At 33.0% G+C, this 20643-nt stretch overlaps 2 protein-coding genes across 4 annotated transcripts in view; one reads left to right on the plus strand and one right to left on the minus strand.

The window, feature by feature from the left end:
* Window positions 1-2040: 2040 nt before the first annotated feature.
* Window positions 2041-20643, minus strand: part of LOC129944354 (odorant receptor 63a-like) — a 61343-nt gene continuing 42740 nt past the window's right edge. For 2 of the 3 annotated variants that reach the window (XM_056053720.1, XM_056053718.1), the window contains exons 2-11: window positions 11813-11960; window positions 11653-11749; window positions 11442-11580; window positions 11185-11376; window positions 10988-11092; window positions 10761-10926; window positions 10588-10693; window positions 10425-10526; window positions 4437-4592; window positions 2041-4370 (exon numbers count right to left, since the gene is read on the minus strand). In XM_056053720.1, the coding sequence (XP_055909695.1) occupies window positions 4317-4370; window positions 4437-4592; window positions 10425-10526; window positions 10588-10693; window positions 10761-10926; window positions 10988-11092; window positions 11185-11376; window positions 11442-11580; window positions 11653-11749; window positions 11813-11940 (1245 nt within the window). In that variant the 5' untranslated portion in view covers window positions 11941-11960 and the 3' untranslated portion in view covers window positions 2041-4316. Of the gene's footprint in view, window positions 4371-4436; window positions 4593-10424; window positions 10527-10587; window positions 10694-10760; window positions 10927-10987; window positions 11093-11184; window positions 11377-11441; window positions 11581-11652; window positions 11750-11812; window positions 12040-20643 lie in introns of those variants that run through there. The other variant, XM_056053719.1, reaches the window with a different exon arrangement.
* On the plus strand, window positions 17064-17964 carry LOC129944355 (BLOC-1-related complex subunit 8 homolog). The gene is made up of 3 exons (XM_056053721.1): window positions 17064-17195; window positions 17266-17443; window positions 17512-17964. The coding sequence occupies exons 1-3, from the start codon at window positions 17153-17155 to the stop codon at window positions 17822-17824; spliced, it is 534 nt and encodes a 177-aa protein (XP_055909696.1). The 5' UTR covers window positions 17064-17152; the 3' UTR covers window positions 17825-17964.

Consider the following 20643-nt stretch of genomic DNA (forward strand, 5'->3'; position numbering starts at 1 on the left):
TATATATAAATATATGCAAACAAAAAACAAATGAATACAACAAATATTTTTATATATTTTACCTAATTTCTTTTGTGAATTTTTTCTTTAAACAAAAAATCCATTATATTGAAATTTATAATATAAATTAGTTTTTAATTAATATTATTACTATAAATCATAAACAATTTGACAAACAAAAAAATCATCGCATTTCATATTTTAGTGTTAATATAAATAATATTTGATTTTTTCTTAATAATTAAGTTGATCTTTTGAATTAATATTTTTATTCGTCTTTGTCTTCTTCTTCTTATATGACAATGTTTAGATTTTAAGTTTATTAATTATTTTTCTTTTCAAAATAAAAACAAAATTGTAGATAAATAATAATCAAACAAAGTAAAATAAAACAGAAAAAAAATAAAACAAATCAATTATATTTTCTAAAAAGTAAATAAATGTGTGTTTTAATTTTCGTTTCGTTGTGCTTGTGGTTTTTTCGTTAAGTTCTTTCGTTTTGTTTTTTTGGATATAGTTTGGTTTTGTTTTTTGTTCTTGAGCAATTAAAAAAACAAAAATACATGTTTTTTGGATTATTTCATGTACAAAAATCATTTTGTAGATTGTAAGATGTACATTTGGAGGATTATCGTCGCCATTTCATCCAGCAATTGCATTTAAATAATAAAACAAAACTAATGATACATTTAGTATGTGTCGTTTTCTAGGAAAAATTTATTCTTAAATAAAATAATTGACAAAATATATGTTATTGATGTTTTGTTATAATTAAATTGAGAAGTTCTGTCGACATCAAATCTTTTTCAAATAATCCTTAAGTCCATTCTTCCTATTCGTGAATAGAATTAGGTAAATATTTTCTCAGAGAGTATATTTTGAGATCATTTTTGTTCCTAAACATTTTAGAATATTTATTTTTTTTAACGAAAAGGACATTCAATTGTTCTGTTTGGGGACTACTTCATATTGCAACTTACTCCTTTTGTAAATAATTGTTACCAAATCGGTTCATGAATCAAATATCTTTGAAGTTAGGCAAAACATTTTAAGTTAGAAACTGGTCGTAAAGGCTTAAGTGAACTAAAGATAAAATTATTACGATATTTGGCAGTTGTGCTAGACTCAAGTCGTTGGTATGAAAATGAAAAAGAAACCTAAAATTAAGTTAATCAAAGATTTAAAATAAATTTTAAAAATAAGAACAGAAAAAGAGTTAGTACTAGTTTTGTTCGAAATTCATAAAAGTTTGTAATAAGCATTTAATTTTTGAAAGGGTTATACCTATGCCTAATATTTACAGCCGTTTGTAGTTCTTTAAAAAGTTTCGTTGACTTGAAAAAACTAGTAAAACAAATGTCGATTTATATGAACTGGAAAAATTCATTGTATAATTTTTTAATCTCCTTATTCTATATTCATGTTAAGTACATAAGACAAGGTTGAGCTTTAAGACCTTGGAAATAGTACGATAGGGCGTAAACAAAATGTTCTTAATCAATTAATTTCCTCTAAATTTCTTGTTTACTTTGTTAGGATGACTACAATTACGTAGTTTAAGATTGAAGGCTTTGCTATTATAGTTCTTACCACTGATACATTTCTTAGATAATTTAAAAGAAAAAGGATTGACATGGTTAAGTGTTTGATCAATGGCTTGTCTTTTAAATTGGGAAAGTTTAAAAGCTCATTAAATTGCTTTTGGATGCTTGCAGCATGAGCTGCATTTTAAAAATTAAAACAAAAATGAAAAACTCGCCAGATTTTCAATGGTCAGTATAAAATTACACACAGGAAACATGGTTTTCTAATGTGATTTGAAAAAAGTACAGAATGAAATATCAAATGAAAATAATTTAATTTATTTCTTAATTTCACAAACTAAAGAACGGTAAGTAAAATAATAAAGAAATAACTTAAATCTTTTTGTAAGGAACGTAGTTTAAATTTTTCATATATTTTGAATTAACATAAAGCATTATATTTTGTATTCAATTTTTATTAAAACTTTTTAATTATCTATAGTTAAACCAACAAGAATTAAAAAACTTTAACTGTAAATACAAAAATATTGAATTAAAATAATTTAAAAAAATATAACTGATGGCTGTTTCAAAATATAGAATAATAAATGTAAAAGCATTCATGACTCTTTATTTTAAATAAATGGAAAACTCTCAACAATATATAATTAATGTCTTTTATATAAATCCATAAATTAAATTATTTGTTTATTTTTTATTAATTTGAAGGATTTTTTTTTTAAATGAAAACTTTAAAAATAAAATGTGTACTAATCATTTTCTAGAACTTATAGAAAAATATTTATTATCTAAAAATAAAAACCATTTAAAAAACACTCATATATACATTCTCACGCTTTATCGCAACTTACTTTGATGTATTAATATTATAACGGAACTTTCAAGTCTATACAAAAACAAAAATGAAAAAAGGTCAAATATATACAAATGTCCGTAAAATAATCTCAAATCACCATAAAAAAAAGCTTTTAACAATAAATTATGAAAATTTTCCATATTTAAATATTTGTATTATATAAATTACATATTTAATTATATGGTGTGCAAAAAACAAAAATACAAAAAATGTAAATTAAATGTTAAACATGTATTTATTATTATTATTATAGGATGATGTACTATAAACAAATTAAGAATTATAATTGACAATATTAAGTATAAATTTATATTTATTTTTGTTTATTTCTTTCAAACTTGTATTATTAACAATCATTCATTATTTTTCTTAAAATATATATTATTCTACCTAATAAATGTAATAAACAAACAAATATAAGAACTTTTGTACTCAGGATAATAGTTATTAAAAAAGAAAAATAAACAACAAGAACAAAAAAAAATAAAGTGTAAAAGAAAAATAATTCATTTTTAACAATGCAACAAAATAAACAGGAATAAGAAACAAAACAAAAAAATGATACAAAAATCTATTTTATGGTTCTAATATATTATTATTAATATTTATGGTTTGTTTTAATAAATTTTAGTAAACAAAAAAAGCAACACAAAAGCATACAAAACACACACAAATAGACAAAGCAAGTAAAAACAAAAGGCTGTTGATATAATTATACCAAAATAAAAATAAAGTTTAAATTAAAAACATATTTAAATACATGAAATTATAAAATTACATTTTGATGTTGTGTTTTAGAATTATAGTTAAAAGGATAACATTTAATTAAAAACAAAAGAATTATTATTGGTGTTCTTAATAAAAAAAAATTATAAAAAATCATAAATAAATTTCTAATAAAACCTATAAATGATAACAAATTGTATTGGAAAGTCTTTTTTGTATGTAGTTCTATGTATTCCAAAATGTAAAACTCCATTAAACAAATAAAACTACTATATAATCAATGAATGAAAATTAAAAAAAAAAGTCATAAAAATACAATAAGAAATACTATTAAGAATATTGACCATGAACATGATAATACTCAATAAATATTCGCAATTCCATTTATAAAAATATATTTGCACTTTACAAAAATAATATAGGATATAAAATTCTATAAACTATTTTGTTTTTCTTTTAAAATAACTAATTTAAATTTCGTTTGTGAGTTAAAAATTAAAAAAAAAAAAAACAATAATTGTTTTGAGACGAAAAATCTGTGAATATTAAAAAACAAAAATTTAGAAAACAATTAAAAATGAAAGACAAATTTGATGTAACTTAATAAATTAGCTAACCCAATATATTCGTATATGTGTGCAATATATTTGAATAAAAAAAAGTCTCATAAAAAGTTTTATTTTATATATTTTTTTTTTGTAGAACCAAAAAAAGAAAAAATTAAAAACAAATTATGTTTCCATACGTAAATTAAAACCAAATCAGTTAAAACAAAATCAAATTGTTGTATAAATAAATGTAAATATTTGTAAATTTGAAGCAATTATATTTGTAATAAATATGCTTTCATTTGAATATAGTTCTTTGAAGAAAAAAAATGATTTTCTGTTTTCTTCAATGTTTATGGTACCTATACATTTTAATAGCTTTAACTTTAACAAAAATTAAATTTCTCCTATCATCTTTGATCAATTTTGATTAAATCAAAAATAACCCAATGGAACGCGAAAAATAACCCAATGGAACGCGAAAAATCAGTTTCTGACATTCAAATCAAATTTGATTTAAGTTATTAACAGGAAAAAAAAAACATTGAACAAAAATCAGTTTTATTAAAAATACAATCTTCTACAAATTCAACAACAAAAACCAAAAGAAATCAACATTGATTACAAATAAGTTATTAAATTTTATGATGCCAAGTTTCGTAGCAAAAGAAAGTATGAACCACTAGTTCGCATTATCTGAAATCAGAAATTTGTATAATTATATTGTTTTTGAATATTTATAATTTTAATGAATTCTCTTACATTTAATAAAGTTGTTAAAGACATCGTGGAAAACCAAGAAGCTCTCATAATAATGGTCCTATTCGATCTCATTATTATCATTCGAATAAGTTGTTTAAATTCAATCGATTCGTTATACCAATTACATTCATACCAAGCGTTTGAAATTCCATCGCTCTAGAAAAATATTTAAAATGTTTAAGTCAATAATATAAATTCCTCGGTGTATTTAAAATAATTCATCAATTCAAATATTCCTAAGAGGCTCGACAAAGTCAGGTGACACCTGTCAAAGTGGCCTGGCAATCTAATTGTAGTTTACGACCAGATTTGGTTCCGTTTGTTTTACCAATTTCCCTTTCAAAAGTTTTTACTTATACAGATAAATTTGAGATGACAATTGTGCAGACATTCACCCCTATCACAGAGTCCCTCGTAGCGAGTCCCCGAAAATTGTGTTACGCTACGAATACGAATACATTTACATCATAAGCCCCGAACGAATTCAAGAAAGCATTGGCACACAGAAATACTAATTTCGGAGTTTTAAAAATTAAAATCAGCTGATATGCGTCAAAATTAGAAAATTAAATAAAAGTTCGTTTTTCATCTTTCGATTTGTTCTTGTTTTTTTTTTGTTTTTGTCTTTAAAAATTGGTAGTATTGTCGTTGCAATAAATGAAGAAAATACACGAAGACTGGATGAATCATATGATTGACGCGAAGTGGTTGGAAGACGCCGTGGAACATTTCTCACATCAACTACGTCTGATGACATCGAAACATCGGCAAGTTAGTTCTGTTCACAAGGATCATTTGATTCTAAAGGCTCGGAGGAATTTTCGAATCCAAAAGATTGTGGATCTTTTATTCCGCTGGTCAAAGTTCATTCATTCTTATGACACCTTCTTCGAGGCTGCTAAAAAAATGCATTCTATTTGCTCCGCCACCTGTAGCTTTGCATTCTTTTTTGTTCTCAACCATTTTCCTCTTGATTTATGCCTTTCAATCTAACCACACTTAAGAATTAAATTAAATTATAAAAAAGTTTGGACTAATTTATTCAATTTACTTTTTTCCAGCTAGAGGTGTCCTTAGAAGGTGGATCTTTAACTATTTAACTCTATTTTTACTGCCTCCCAAAATGAATTCACTTCCTCCTTAGGGATTTTTGAAAATCCTTGGGCAATTTCAAGTTTTTCTTGAAGACTTTTCATAAAGCCTTTCGAATTGAATTTTTTTGTGATAACTTTATTTGCCCTTCAAAAAAAAAACATAGGTAAACACTTTCACATTAAAACAATAGTAAAACTTACATGATTCTTTTCATATATTTTATTTTTATTTAATTTATCTTCGCAAGCTTAATTTTTTGTTCGTTTTAAAAACTCCGATCAAAATAATTGTTCGTAGAAAAAACTGCCAAACTTCCTATTCATTCAGGGCTACTGATACCAATTTTCACGAACTCCGAATCTCGTAGCAAATTTTTTTAGTACGACGGGACCAATGATACAATTATTCGGGATTCGTACTACGAATCTATTACGACTGGGCCTGTGATAAGGCTGATTATTAACAGTTTCATTTTAGATAGCCCACTATTTTGGACGCTTTTCATTTTTGAAACCGTCATATTTTAGCATTTGGAAGTAAAATCTTCTTACTAAAAAACATAACGAAAATCGCTTCTTTAAAGAATTATTTTTTTTAGATTCACTGCAAAATAGTACATTTTCAGCAGTCACAGTTCGCAGTTCTGCAAAAAGGTTTCCCGACCGCGTTATATCTCGAAGAAGGGTTCATAATTGGCTACGAGAGCTTTTTCTTGGTCCACGTAAAAGCCAAGGATTATAGCAATGCTCTAAATTTTAAAGATTGTAAAGTTATCGAGGACATTAGTTAAATTTATTAATAAGGTAATGGCGCTGCAATTATAACCGTGGCTATCATTTGGTTGACATTATTGTCCACAATGGACATAACTCTCACCAATGGGGTAGTATTAGCCCGATCTTCAAGAAAGGAAACCCTTTGAACTGCGCCAACTATAGAGGCATCAAGCTCCAAAATGTATCGTGTAATATACTTTTTTCCATATTATATGAACGTCTGTAGCTGTCAACAACCTCATAGGTCCATATACGTCTGGCTTCGACGAGTAAAGTCCACCTTTGACCAAATATTAAAATTACGGCAGATCCATCATCCACTATCGATTTCAAAGCCGAGTATGACAGCCTTATAGGAAAGAGTTTTACATAGCAATGTTTGTGTTCAATCTCAGACAGATAGGGTATCCGGATACCTTTTTGTTAGTGTTTTACGTGTCAAATAACAGCTGATCAAAAACAGCTGAGATGTCAAAAAAGGTATCCAAGAATTTCTAGGGTACATATGTAGGTATCTGACAGAACAGCTGACACGTGGATAAATTTCAAGAAACTTGAAAATTCATTTCAGCTTTTTGTATTTGTTGGTAAACAAAAAGATAGAAAATGTTAGTTGAAGTTGTATTTGAGGATGTTATGTACATAATAGACGGTTATGATTGCAGATTAAGGTTACATCTTATTTGTTAAATTGTTACGCACGTATCAATTCATCATCGTCCGACGAATCAGTTGAATTACCCATTAAATGCTTTATCTTACAACAATTTTGACATCGCAGCTTAAATGTTTCTCTGCTTTTTGTGAACAGCTGAAAGTTTTTATTTTTTGACAGCTATCTCAATAAAACTATCCCACTCGTTCAACAAGGTAATTAAAAATCCACCTATCCAAGATACCAACACGAAATTGAACGCAGCCAATGTCTAATTTTGACAAGGTCAGAAAAGATTCCAACGATGCATGATGTCAGATAAAGTTTTAGACAAGGCGAAGAACAGTCATACTGTGAGCAAAGCACAATCGTCAACACTAGAGGCATAACCTCTCCGGGTTATTTTAGGTAACGTCTGTAAGGATGGAGAGAAGAGAGCAGATACAACGATACGATGATGTACAGCGACACTGAGCTGGTTAAAATAATAAAAGTTCATCGACTTAGGGGAAAGTTACAGCTATCATTGAAATCGATCCAGGAAAAATTTTCAATCGATATTTAACTATCTTTCCCTTCGATTAGAAATGAAAATTATATACTGATCGATTGGAAATTACCCAAAGAATTTTTTTTGAGGAAAAAAGAGTAATTTCGCATTTGCTTTTCTCTAAAAATGTATTTTCTTATTTTCTGGACAGCTGATACTTTTATGTTCAAAAGAGAAACGGATCCTTCCTCTGATTTGTATTCCAATTTTACACAATTCCAATGACAGATTTCTGTCAGTAAATGTTTTTCGTTGGATTTCAATCAGGAATTTTTTTTTAATCACAGGAACTTTTAATGATAGCTATAAACGACCTGTCATAAAAATTCCAATGGTTGTTTTCAATTATGAAAACCAATGATAGCTATAACTGGCGCTTCAGATGGCTGGATCATGTATGAGGTTGGACCTCAACCAACTTGACGTACAAAAGTGGAGACAGCTAGCTAGGGACCGAGCTGACTGGGGTCGAATGTTGGTTGAAGTTCAGGTCTGTCCCGGTCTAAAAGTTTTCGGGATATAAGTCGCTTAAGTTTATTATGTATATATTTTCTAAAATGTAGCGAAACTCAACGCTACTTCAAACCTCCAATACTTTAAATCTTTTTTATTAGACATTACATTTCCTAAACGATTGTTTCATACATTTTTTTTGGATCTCATTATTTTTGAAATGTTGGCAGAAAAGTGAGAATTTTATGAAAAGAACGTTGGATCCAGCACCCAGTGAAAAAAAGATCAAATTGTACGTGTATTTTTCATGGGAAAACTTAATACCTATTATTATTAAGGGCTAAAATATTTAGTATATTGTTTTTTTTTTTATTTTAAACAAATTTCATCTATGGGACATCCAAAAACAAGTAGTTGCCAAAATAATTTTATAATATTTGACACTTATGAATTGGATATAAAAGTAAAAAAACAAAAATTGACATTTAAACACATTAAAATGACATTACATTACAATTTAACCAACGAAATAACTTATGTCAATAGTTATCTGGCTGGTTCAGAAAACATACGGGACTTTATTTGCAGTCAACTGCATTCTTTGAACATGCATTTTGACTTAGGCAGCTAGTTAGTACTTCAAGTTTCATGAATTTCAAATTCAGAACTTTACTTCACAAACCTCTACTTTAAGTTCATGGTACAAAAACGACTAAACAAAATTATTGTCTACAAAAAACTCCTCAGGCCAGCTACAATTCCATTACGATTTGTATTTCGTATAGTAAAGAAACATTACTTATTCCTTTTCCAAATTGACGAGGAAATCTTTTACAGAAATAATTAAATGAAGTTGTGCAGAAAATAAATAAATCATAGAGTAATAAAGTTCAGCTTTCAGTTGAAAAAAACATGAAGAACTGTCATTTTGATATAAAAAGACTTGACTTAATAATTAGGTAGATTTTTCTTGACCAACTTTCCAGTCAACTTTCCATTAAAGTTGCCTTAATTGGAAGGTAGTTTTTTGGCACCTGGCCAATCAGATACTAGAAACTTGCCTTTCAAGTCACTTATGTCATCTGAATCTGCCCATTGTTGAACGAAGTCGACGTTAGAAAACTTTATACAGTACTGCAAACTGGCTCTAAATTATAGGCGAAGAATTAAGTGCGTTTTTTGGTATTTCATATATAGTACAGTAAGAAATTGCCAACAAAACGATCCGCACTAGGGGGGTGTTTAAAAATTGGTACAACTGAAAGAAGATCTGTCAGAATAATAATTTTAAAAAAACACACAAATAGAAGAAAGTTTTGTGAAAATCAAATGTTAAAATTAGCTTACCAAAAAAACTAACCAAAACTAATAAAATGGACAAATTTCAAAAGAAATAGTTAGAAAATATTTGGAAAATGAGAATCTATAAAAAAATGCATTTAACAATTGCTTCAAGGGGAGGGTTTGTTCGTAGAGTACTACATTTACGAGTACATGTGGTGTTGAAGCGAGCTTGAAGATTGCCGTAATTATTTATATTCCTGAATTTATTTAAAATGACCTCGATTTGACTCTATTCCCGTCGGAGTCGAGTCAAAATTTGAGAAGAAGAACATGTGTGGAGAAGTTGCATTATGGTCTGTTTATTTGCATGTTTGTGTACAAAAAATATAGTTTTGTTTAAGTCAAATTAAAAAATAGTTGCACGTGGAGTAGGTACCATGTTCTTATATGGTGCTGAACTATTAAGTTCTTCATTGTTTAACACGAATCAAACTATCTCACATTGCACTTCATAGAAACATCAAAACACCGTTTGCATTTTACAAAGTGCTGTCAAACTTAAGCAAATTTAAATCTTCTTGTGCGGTGGAATAACCAAAAAGATTTATTTAATATAAACTGAGATAAACCTTTAGTGGAAACCTAGCAAAACTTAACTATCTTTTCTATTGTTTTACCGTGTTAAATAGGCCCAGTTAGTCCATTTTCATTAACAAAACTAAATAATATCGACAGTAACAGATTTATTTTCTCCCCAATAGAAAACCCATGATTCCAAATGCACAACTACTCAATGAACACAGCCATCGAGAGACAAATGCAATATCAATCGTACCAACATTTGAGGACGAAATCACATAAGATCCATTCATGACTCGTATAAATGTCAAAAACCCATCCGTAGTAAGATTCTACTTTAACTTTTATCGGTAGTATTCATACTGCGGATATTGTTTTTGTTATTCTTGTAAAACCCTACTATACTTTTGATAGATTTTATAAAAAAACACGGGTTTTGTTAGACACATAAATATTGAATTGAAAATATCCTATTTAGGTTTACTGAACATTTATTTATAAACACTCGCAAATGTAAAATTTTGCCCTAAGACTGCCTTTGATCATTCATATCATGCATTTGGGCAGTAGTCACACTTAATGTTATAGAAACTCACCTCACTTATGATCGCTTGTCCATTCAAACAATAAATAACAACTTCGTAACCAGCTGCAGAAATATATAAAACCATCCGAATAAATACGATATAATCAGTTTCCTAGAAGAAATAAAAGATAAAGTCATTGATTTGAAATCGTGAAACAAAGTTAAAGGTATACCAATCCTACGGTTCCTTGAAACATTACGACTCCCAAAATAATCAAACTTAAAAGGAACTGTGCCAAAGTTAGATGAAGATATAAACCATTGACTTCAGTACAATATCTAAAGAAAACAAATTGTATTTGTTATTCATATCCAACAAAATTAATATACTTTTAAAATTTTTTACCGGTAAGTTACTTCATATTGGTGAATACATTGAAGTAAATAGTCAAGACGTAGAACCTTAGGAACTTTTGGAGAAGTAGTAAGAGGAATTGCTTTCTTGAGAATTTGTATTAATGCTGCTCCATGAAGAGCTAAGTATATGAAAATTCCATCAAAACTTAAAGCAACTGAAAACAAATTTTGAGAAAAGATAATTGATATTCATTTATTTTATGAAAAAAAACTCACCAGATGGAGCTATTGAAGCTCCCGACAGCGTTAGCAAAACCAAAATTGGAAAATGAGGAAATTGATTTAATTTATCTTCCCAGAAAGGATAAAGAGTAGAAAAGGCTACAACAAAATTTCAAGAACAGAAATAATTATGTTTTTCACGTTGGGCGCCAATTAACGTTGTGTATTTGTAAATTAATTTTAAAACTCACGAACAACATTTGTATAGTTAGCCGTGCCAACAGCATGATTATAAATATTTGTTCCCATATTTATAACAAAGTAATACGAAAATATCATAACACAAGCCCACATATAAAAATAGAATTGTATTTTTCCGAACTTCCAAGATGCATTGAGAATTTTAATTGCATCTTTTCGTAATTCCTTATTGTACGGTGTTTCTATTAAAAATAAAGAGAATCAATTATGTATTTTAAACCAATCTTAAGTGAACACATCTAATTACCCATTGACAGAAGTTCAAATCCATTGACCAATTCGTGTGTTTCGACTTTGTTTAGCAATACAAAAAAGCGTCTTTGAAAAACAGCCATGTAACTTAGTTTTAAAAAAGAAATTAAAATTTGGAAGAAAAGACAAATGCTCTGAAATGAAAGATAAGAAGTTTTTAAAAAAACTGTTTCAAGTAAGAATTATGATAATTCTCATTTAAAAACCTCTGACATAAGAGAAATATTTCCAAAATTTCTAATCATGGCTTGAACATGTCCATATAAAGTAAAGATGCTCGTTACCAAAAGGTAGACTGAGATTCTGTCAAATGAAAAATGTCTTAGTTAAAACTTTATCCTTGTTTTATTCATATTTTCTACTTACATCCTCAAATTATCCTTAAATCTCGAAGGGGCTGTTATATTTATTCCCAACGAATAAGTTACGTTTATTAAATACAAAAGACGTTGTTTGTTTTTCTCTTTTAAAGTTTTGAAATCTTCGAGAGGCATTTTATAAAAATGTTAGCTTTCTATTCAAAGAACAGATTAAAAGTAAGACCTTAGGGCTAGAGTGTTTTTATATAAATGAAATAATTATTGGGCTTAGAATAGCCCTACTCTAATACTTATAAGGCTCATATAATTATCACATTTAGAAAAAAAGGATACTCCTGCATGGCTTGCCAATAACATGTAATTAAATAGCACGACACCATAATCCGTAAATTTATAGGAGGGATGGAAAATATATGGAACTATCATTATTTCCTCACAATGGGTGTTGAATAAAAGGGTTGTAGTTTCTTGAAAATTCTATATTTTATGTAGGTATATAATATTCGGTCTAAACTAGCTAAAACGTCGGAAACTGAAAATGACCGCTTAGCACTCACTTTCATTAATTTTTTGGTTTAGTTTCAAGACTGCCCAGTTTAGATGTTTGCATAGCCAATTGAAGTTTTTCAAACAACAAAATAAAATGTTGGCTTGGATTGATCTATAGCAAAAAAAGGAAACAATATTCATCGATGATGGAACTTCAAAACAGCTCTATTAAAAACTCAGCCAAAATGGACACTTTGAATATTGACAGCTTATATGTCATAGTCTGCTTTTATTTTGAATTGAAATTGTTTTAAATCTTACAAAATAATTAGGGAAAAGAACATAACACAGGAAAAACGATAAGCTTTCAGAAAAATTAATAATTTCCTGTTCTACAAGAGAAAACGATGATCTCATCGTGAGATGGACAGGAAAAAACGGAAGTGACCGAAAGCAACATTTCTTAAAGGGATTAATAAAGGTACATTTCCAAAAAAATATCCGACACGTTGTAAACTAAAATGTTTTTTTAAGAAGTCATTCATTGGCTGCGTTAAATCTCGTGTTTGATAGGATATCTTGAATAGATGGATTTTTAGAAAATAAAAACAACTTTCAGCTGTTCACAAAAAGCAGAGAAGCATTTAAGATTCGAAGTCAAAATTGTTGTGAGATAAAACATTAAATGGATAATTTAACTGATTCAAAAATAAATAAAATAGATTCAAAATAGATCATAATTACCTTCTAAATTCGGAGGCAAATATCTTCTTCATTTTGTATCTTTTTGTCTATCAACAAATACATAATGGCTGAAACACATACACGCTTCAGCTTCGGCTTCGCCTAACGTTTACGAGTTCAGCCATAGGAATTCAATGCATGCTATCACAATAGAGCTTCGACCTCACGTTTCGTTTGACAATCGTAAGGAAAAGAACGTAATGTGACTCCAAACGGAAGCTCTAGTTCAATTATCTGAACATTTGCTTTGTCTGACAGCTCATCAGCTGTAAAAAAATGTCAACAAACAATATATTTGCTCTTTGAAGGGATGAAATAATAGAAATGTCATTCAAAGCAACCTCGAAGCAAGACTAACGTAACGCAGACGAAGCCGAAGCTGAAGCGTGTATGTGTTTCAGCCATAAAGCTGAAATCAATTTTCAAGTTTCTTGAAATTCAACCATGAGTTGAATCAGCTGTTCTGTCAGATATGTACCTACATACCCCAGAAATTCTTGAATACCTTTGGATTCCTTTTTTGAAATCTCAGCTGTTTTTGCTCAGCTGTTATTTTTCATGTAAAACAGAAACAAATTGGTATCCAGATACCCTATGTGAGATTGAACGCAACCATTGAGTAGCTTCAAGTAAGTGACATTTGCATTTGACACCTGTCAAACTCAGACGTTTAAAATTACAAAGTATATTATGTTGAATGGTTTAAATTTACGAGGAATAAATCGCTTATGACTCTAATACTTACTAGTGGCGCTACATTCCTGGGCAGACCTGGACCAACATGCGTCTCCATCAAGCTCGGTCCCTAGCTAGCTGTCTCCAGTTTTTCACGCCAAGTTTGTTGAGTTTGTGCCACCTAAATCACGGTCTTCCTCTACTGCACCGTCCCTTGGGATTGGATTCGAAGACCTTCCGGGCTGGAGCGTTGATGTCCATTCGCTCTACATGACCCAGCTAATTCTGCTAAATACAGTCCGTCGTTATATCTTCTCCTCCATTCTCCACCTATGCGTACTGGACCAAAAATCACCCCAAGAATCTTTCTCTCGAAGAATTTTAGATGCTCAAGAGAGGACTTTACTTCTCAATTGCCTTCTAAGTCCAAGGAAGCAGCGATTTGCGAGAGTTATTTTTCGTTTGATTTTAGCGCTGGTGTCGTTGTCTGTGTTTATAGCGGTAACCAGGTAGACAAAGTCCTCAACTATCTCGAAGTTATAGCTGTCTATGGTGACGTTTTGTCCAAGACGTCGTTGTTCAATGACCTTTCTTGATGACAGCATATAGGTACATACTTGATCTTGGCCTCATTTACCACTAAACCCATCTTCTTCGCTTCCGTCGCAATGCTCAAAACGCTTCCCGACATCACGCTTTGATCTTCCGATTGTGTTAATTTTATCTGCGTATCCGATTAATTGGATGGACCTTTGGAAGATTGTGCATCTAGTGTTTATGGTTGAGTTTAGAACAATTCTTTCCAGAACGATGTTGAAGAAGTCACATGACAGTGCATCGCCTTGTCTAAAACCTTTTTTGACATCAAATGCATCGGTAAGATATTTTCCGACCTTGATAGAGCAGCGTACGTTCTCCATCGTCATTCTGCACAAACGCATAAGTTTGACAGGGATGCCAAAACTAGACATTGTTCTGTAGAGCTCTTTCCTATGGATGCTGTCATACGCGGTTTAAAATCGATAAAGAGATGGTGGGTATCAATTTGAAGTTCCTGGGTTTTTTCCAAGATCTGCCGTAGTGTGAATATTTGGTCGATAGTGGACTTTCGTGGTCTGTAGCCACACTGATAAGGACCTATCAGGTTGTTAACGAACGGCTTCAGACATTCACATAATAGGGCAGAGAGGATCTTATATGCAATGTTAAGGACACTGATGCCTCTGTAGTTGGCGCAGGTTAGAGGGTCTCCTTTCATCAGAAGAAGCCGGTGTTTCTCTCTCCTCTTCTGCTCGCAGAGCTAACGAGCAGCTCTGGTCCTTCGTGCAGCGCCGTTTTGTATGCCTGCTGTTTCGCTGCGTGCGCTTGCCGGCATTCTTCGTCAGACCAGGGGTTTCGCTGTGGTGGCCGCGTGAAACACAGAACTTCAGAGGCGGTATCTCTGATGGTTGCAAGGCCGTCTAAGGTCAAATCTTCTCCTTTTTTGGCTTCGACCGGGATATCCGTAGCCGTACCTTGGCTACAACGATGTAGTGGTCCGAGCCAATGTTGGCCTCTCGGAATGTTCGGATATCCTGTATACTGGAGAAGTGTCGTGCTTCGATCGCAAAGTGGTCAATCTGGTTGACAGTTGATTGATCTGGAGAATTCCATGTCCCCTTGTGGATATTAAGATGCGTGAACTGCGTACTAGCTACCAGACGTCTCGCCCCGCAGCGAAATCGACCAGCCTGAATCCGTTGTCGGAGGTAATGTCGTGCAGGCTGTATCTCCCGATTGTGCACCAAAGATGTCTTCTCTTCCTAGCTTGGCATTAAAATCTCCTAAGACAATTTTAATGTCATAGCCGGGGCACTGCTCATATATCTTGTCCAAGAGCTGGAAGAATATGTCTTTGGTGTCTTCATCTTTTTCCTCTGTTGGGGCATGCGCGCATATTAGGCTTATGTTGGCGAATTTAGCCTTGATGCGGATTGTCGTGATGCGCTCGCTCACACTGTTGAAACTCAAGACTTTTTGTCTGAGCCTAGTTTCAACAACAAATCCACACCCAAATAGACGCTGTCTTTGATCTCGGTAGCAGTCGCTGTAGTTTATATCGCAGTCTTTTCGTATGCATTTGGCCGGTTCTTCCCATCGTACTTTTTGGATGGCAGTAATATCTGCCTTGCAGCAGTTTAGGGCTTCCGCTAATTGTTCGGCTGCACGTGGTCTGTTAAGGGACCTAACATTCCACGCACAGATCCGAAGTTCGTTGTCCTTATTTCGTTTGGTTCACTAAGTAGTTCAACCTTACTGAAACTGTAGACGCCACCGTTGATTCCATCTCGAGAATTCGTCCGCTGCCGTTTGGACAAGGAGAAGTGCCTTAGTGGAAACACCACTCCACAGAGGTGGGTTTTCAGAAAAACCTGTGGACGCTTGGGTCCTCTTGAATGCACATGTCTACCATTTGAACATCACTCTAATACCGCATTTAAATAAAAAAAAAAACATAATTAAAAAATGGTGTTCAAGCATGTCAATTGTTCTTCCATTATGCGATGCTTTATCGTCATAATCGACTGACTTGCGCGTCCTCGGCAGAATTGTGATGAAATTTAAAGTTACTGATTTCATAACGCATCGTTCAGTTGAAATATTCCAGCCGTAAATGTAAACGTTTCTATTACTCCAGGAAGACGCAGTAACAAGCCGTACAATGTTTCCAATTTCCTGGTTGAAGAATTTCACCTTTTGATGACATTAACAATTTGTCAGAAAAACCATGCGATTTGACAGCGTCAGATGTTTTCTTTGTGGCTTCACAAAAGACCGTAATAACGAACCTTAGATGCTCAAAAAACATGTCTGGAATAACATCCGAAAAAGTGTTTAAAAATAAATTTAAAAGAATCTCAACGACAACGCTATGTATTGACGTTCTAGATATGGACTTTAAGTCGATATTAAATCTCATAAAAATACAAATTCCTGCTAACCTCTTTAGCTATGTTTGAACTCTTGTAGATTTGGTTGAAAAAAAAATTGTGTTTAGTTTTCAACGCCATCTGAATATAAACGCTTTTTTGCAAGGAAACTACTAGTAATAACATTTGTTGATACAATGTTTTGACAAAATAAAACGAATAATAAAAAGCTGCTTGTAATTTTGTTGAAAAATTTATTTTAAGTGAGTGAAAAACAATTAGAAACAATTTTAATTGAATATTTAGCTTTAAATAAAACAAATGTATAAGAAAACACAAATGCAAACGGAGAGTTATTTTTCTCATCCCGGAACGCTCATGCCTATCAATTTAATTCTATTACATTTTTCTTGTTTGAAGTTTGATGCCAGAGCTCCTCAAAACCCAATGCCAGCTGTCAAATGATTTTGCAAGGTAAACAAAAAATATATCATCGAATTTTTGTTTTCCTCAATTTTTCGCAATTTTTAAATAGAAATAAGTTTAAATCAAAATCAAAATCATTCAAAATGATGAACAAAGACGTTGAACTTACCCACAAACTAAGAAAAAGTACGAATAAACTAACGCAATCAAAGAAAACTCACAATTTTATATTTCCTTCTTTTTTGATTCTATGTAGCTTCTGAAAAAATATCTGAAAACATTCATATCGTCGCCAATGATCCTTCATTGGCATTCTTTCGGATTCAAGAACATGTCCGTAAAGTTCTTCCACCCATCATCGAGAAAAGAGCAGAAGTTATTCAATTGCAAAACGATTTACAAGGTCATTGCTATGACATGGAATATGCAGTGAGGTAAGAACTTCTGGACATAGTGTACTCTTGGAATGTTCTCATGATTTTTGTGGTGTTTGTATTTTAAGTGCTGTTGAAGGAATCGATAAGTCCGATGCAATATTCAAGAATATCCAAGATATGCTGAAAACATCGATATTCCTCAAACAACAACTCAAATACGAGGAGACTAAAAGTCGAACCAAACGAGAATCAAGTCAAAATTCGGTTTACAAACGATTTTCGGCTCACTTGACCTTAGATCTGAACGATTTGCCTGATTTCTCGGGAGTCATGAGAGAAACTACAAATAGAGTTGAGAATATGATGTCGAATAGATCGAGTGCTCCGGTGGACACTAATCCCATGGAACTACAAAGATCTCACACCACGCTTCATTGACGCGCTATTGCGGCATAGAAATAAGAAGTGACATAGTTAGTCGTTAATAATTTTATTGAATATTTTAAGTTTCTTTGTTTTCCTTATTTTTTAAGAATAAAAAAGCCACTTGTTGAAAGTGGAAGTCGGAATTTAGTTGACTTGAATGTTCATCACTGTAGAATTGTAGATTCACTAAACCGGTAGAGCAGTGAGCTAAAAATATGTCAGATTTCTCAAGAAACAAAATTCCAACTAAGTCTAAATCAGTGGTATTTGGGGCTATAAATGGTTAGATTAACGTTGTGCAGCATTAGCAAAACACAAGATAGCTTTATAGCGCCTTGGTTTCATCTAGAATGTTAAAAGGCCAACAAGTTATCATTTGTAGGGTTAAGAGCTTATCGTGTCGCTCAAGCTATGAACGCTTTAAAAGACTGTAAAGCAAACACCTATTACAAGACCTTGTGTTTCCAAAAAAAATCAGAATACTTTGAAACAGAAGCTAGGCGGTTATTGTATGAACTCGAAGGGCTTTTGGAATTTGGTGACACATTAGAATGGCAAAACCTTTAAAATCCATCCCAAGTTGAGCATAATGCTTTTGGCAGACCATTTTAAAAATTTGTTGGTGGTGCCCGCTGGATAGCCGCAAGATGAACTAACGACGGACGTTGGATCCATCGGATCCAGAGCTGTGTCACCTGAGTTACCTTCTCGGGAAGTAGGAGCAAAAGACCAGCTTTAACGATCTCAGTCAGCCGGCCATGAAAGGAAATTTTAAAGTGTGATGAAAACACAAGTAATAGCCTCGGTGACGGACTGATAATGTTGGCACCCCCCCCCCCCCGCAAACGAAAACCGAAGAACGGTTTACGTGTATGTACATGTAATTTGCGTACACTCAACCGCCCACTCAAAGCAGAGCAGCTTGCCGATGCCCTCGCCGAAATCAAAGCTGATGTGACAGCCCTCCAGGAGATGCGATGGAATGGGCCAGGCAGTAGGAAGATTGAAGGCTGTGATTTCTACTATGGGAAGTGTCTACTCGATGGGAGGAAGGGCTTATTTCGATGTGGTTTTGCTGTCAGAGGGAAACTAAGGCAAAGAGTTTTAAGCTTTCGGGAAGTAAGCGAAAGAGTGACGACAATCCGCATTAAGGCCAAATTCTACCACAGGACCCTTATCAGCGCTCATGACCCTACGAAAGAGAAGGATGACAATACCAAAGAAGACTTCTACGAGCTCCTCTTCAAAACATATGAGCAATGTCCCAAAAACGATGTTAAAATTATCCTAGGAGATTTTAACGCCAAAATTGGTAAAGAAGGCATTTTTGGTAGGTCAATCGGAACACATAGCCTACACGGCATCACATCTGGAAACGGACTCAGGCTTATTGCCTTCCTAGCCAAGAAAAACATGCTGTTGAGTAACACCAGTTTCCATCGCCCAGATATCCACAAAGGTACTTGGCGGTCCCCCGATGATCGAACATGCAACCAAATCGATTATGTTGCTATTGACGGAAGACACTCCTCTAGCATACTTGGCGTTCGTACGTACAGATCAGCCAGCATAGATTCCGACCACTACCTAGTTGGAGCTAAAGTGCGCGTATACGAATATCCATAGAAGCTCTCAGGCGAAACAACCTTGAGGAGAAGATTCAACGTTGGAAGACTGCAGCAGGAAAAAAGCCCATGAGGAGCTTAAAGTCGAGGAGATCCAGGAATGTTTTAACAGGAAACAGTTGCGGAGCTTTTATAGAAGAGTCAAAAAGAAAACAACGAGATTCACTAGTCGGCCTGGAGCTTTCAAAGATAACGAGGGGAATACCGTAGTCGAGACGGGATAATACTAAAAATCTGGCGAGATCATTTTAACCAGATACTAAATGGTGATGAAGTCAACGATTCCGGCAGCGAGCAGCCACGTCAAATCCATTTGGTTGATGATCTAGGGTTCCACCCACCCGACCAGAGTGAGATCAAACTAGCCATCACCAGGCTGAAGTCGAACAAAGCGGCCGGCGATGACGGTCTGCAGGCGAAGCTTTTTAAGTACGCTAGAGCAGATCTAGTAAAAAATCATGCACCAGCTAGTTACTTAAAATTTGGTCGGAAGAGAGAATACCCGACGAGTGGAACTTAAGCACCATCTGCCCGATCCATACAAAAGGTGACCCTGCGCCAACTACAGAGGCATAAGCCTTTTAAACATAGCGTACAAGATCTTGTCCAGCGTATAATGGGAATGCCTGATGCCATTTACTCACGAATTAATTGGCCCTTACCAGTTTGGCTTCAGGCCTGGAAAATCTATCATCGACCAAATTTTCACTCTACGCCAAACCTGCAAAAGACCCAAGAACATAACATCGAAACACACCATCTTTTCATCGATTTTAAAGCAGCTTATGACAGTGTGGACAAGAACGAACTATACCGTGCCATGTTGAGTATTGGTATCCCTACCAAACTGATAAGGCTTATCAGGATGATGATGGAAAATGCTCGTTGCTGCGTCAAAATTGGAAGAGGCTCGACTGAAACCTTTGAAACCACCTGGGGACTTCGACAAGGCGATGCGCTGTCATGTAGCTGCTTCAATATTGTTCTTGAAAGAGTGGTGCGCAACACCAACGTAAATACAAGTGGCACCATCTTTCAAAAATCCACACAATATCTTGGATATGCAGATGACATCGGCATTTTGGAAAGAACCAAACGAGCAGTGACGGGTGCCTTCTCTAATATCGACTCTGGGGCGAAGAAAATGGGTCTTCTTGACATTAACGAGGACAAAACGAAGTATTTACTGTCGCCAAATAGAGTCGA

The sequence above is a fragment of the Eupeodes corollae genome, chromosome 2, assembly GCF_945859685.1.
Source record: "Eupeodes corollae chromosome 2, idEupCoro1.1, whole genome shotgun sequence".
Taxonomy (NCBI): Eukaryota; Metazoa; Arthropoda; class Insecta; order Diptera; family Syrphidae; genus Eupeodes; species Eupeodes corollae.

Bases quoted from the DNA above. Each gene is read 5' to 3' on its own strand.
- LOC129944355 (XM_056053721.1), top strand. From the start codon at position 17,153: ATGATGAACAAAGACGTTGAACTTACCCACAAACTAAGAAAAA. The intron at 17,196-17,265 runs GTACGAATAAAC...GATTCTATGTAG, and splicing joins TACCCACAAACTAAGAAAAA to CTTCTGAAAAAATATCTGAA. The intron at 17,444-17,511 runs GTAAGAACTTCT...TTGTATTTTAAG, and splicing joins GACATGGAATATGCAGTGAG to TGCTGTTGAAGGAATCGATA.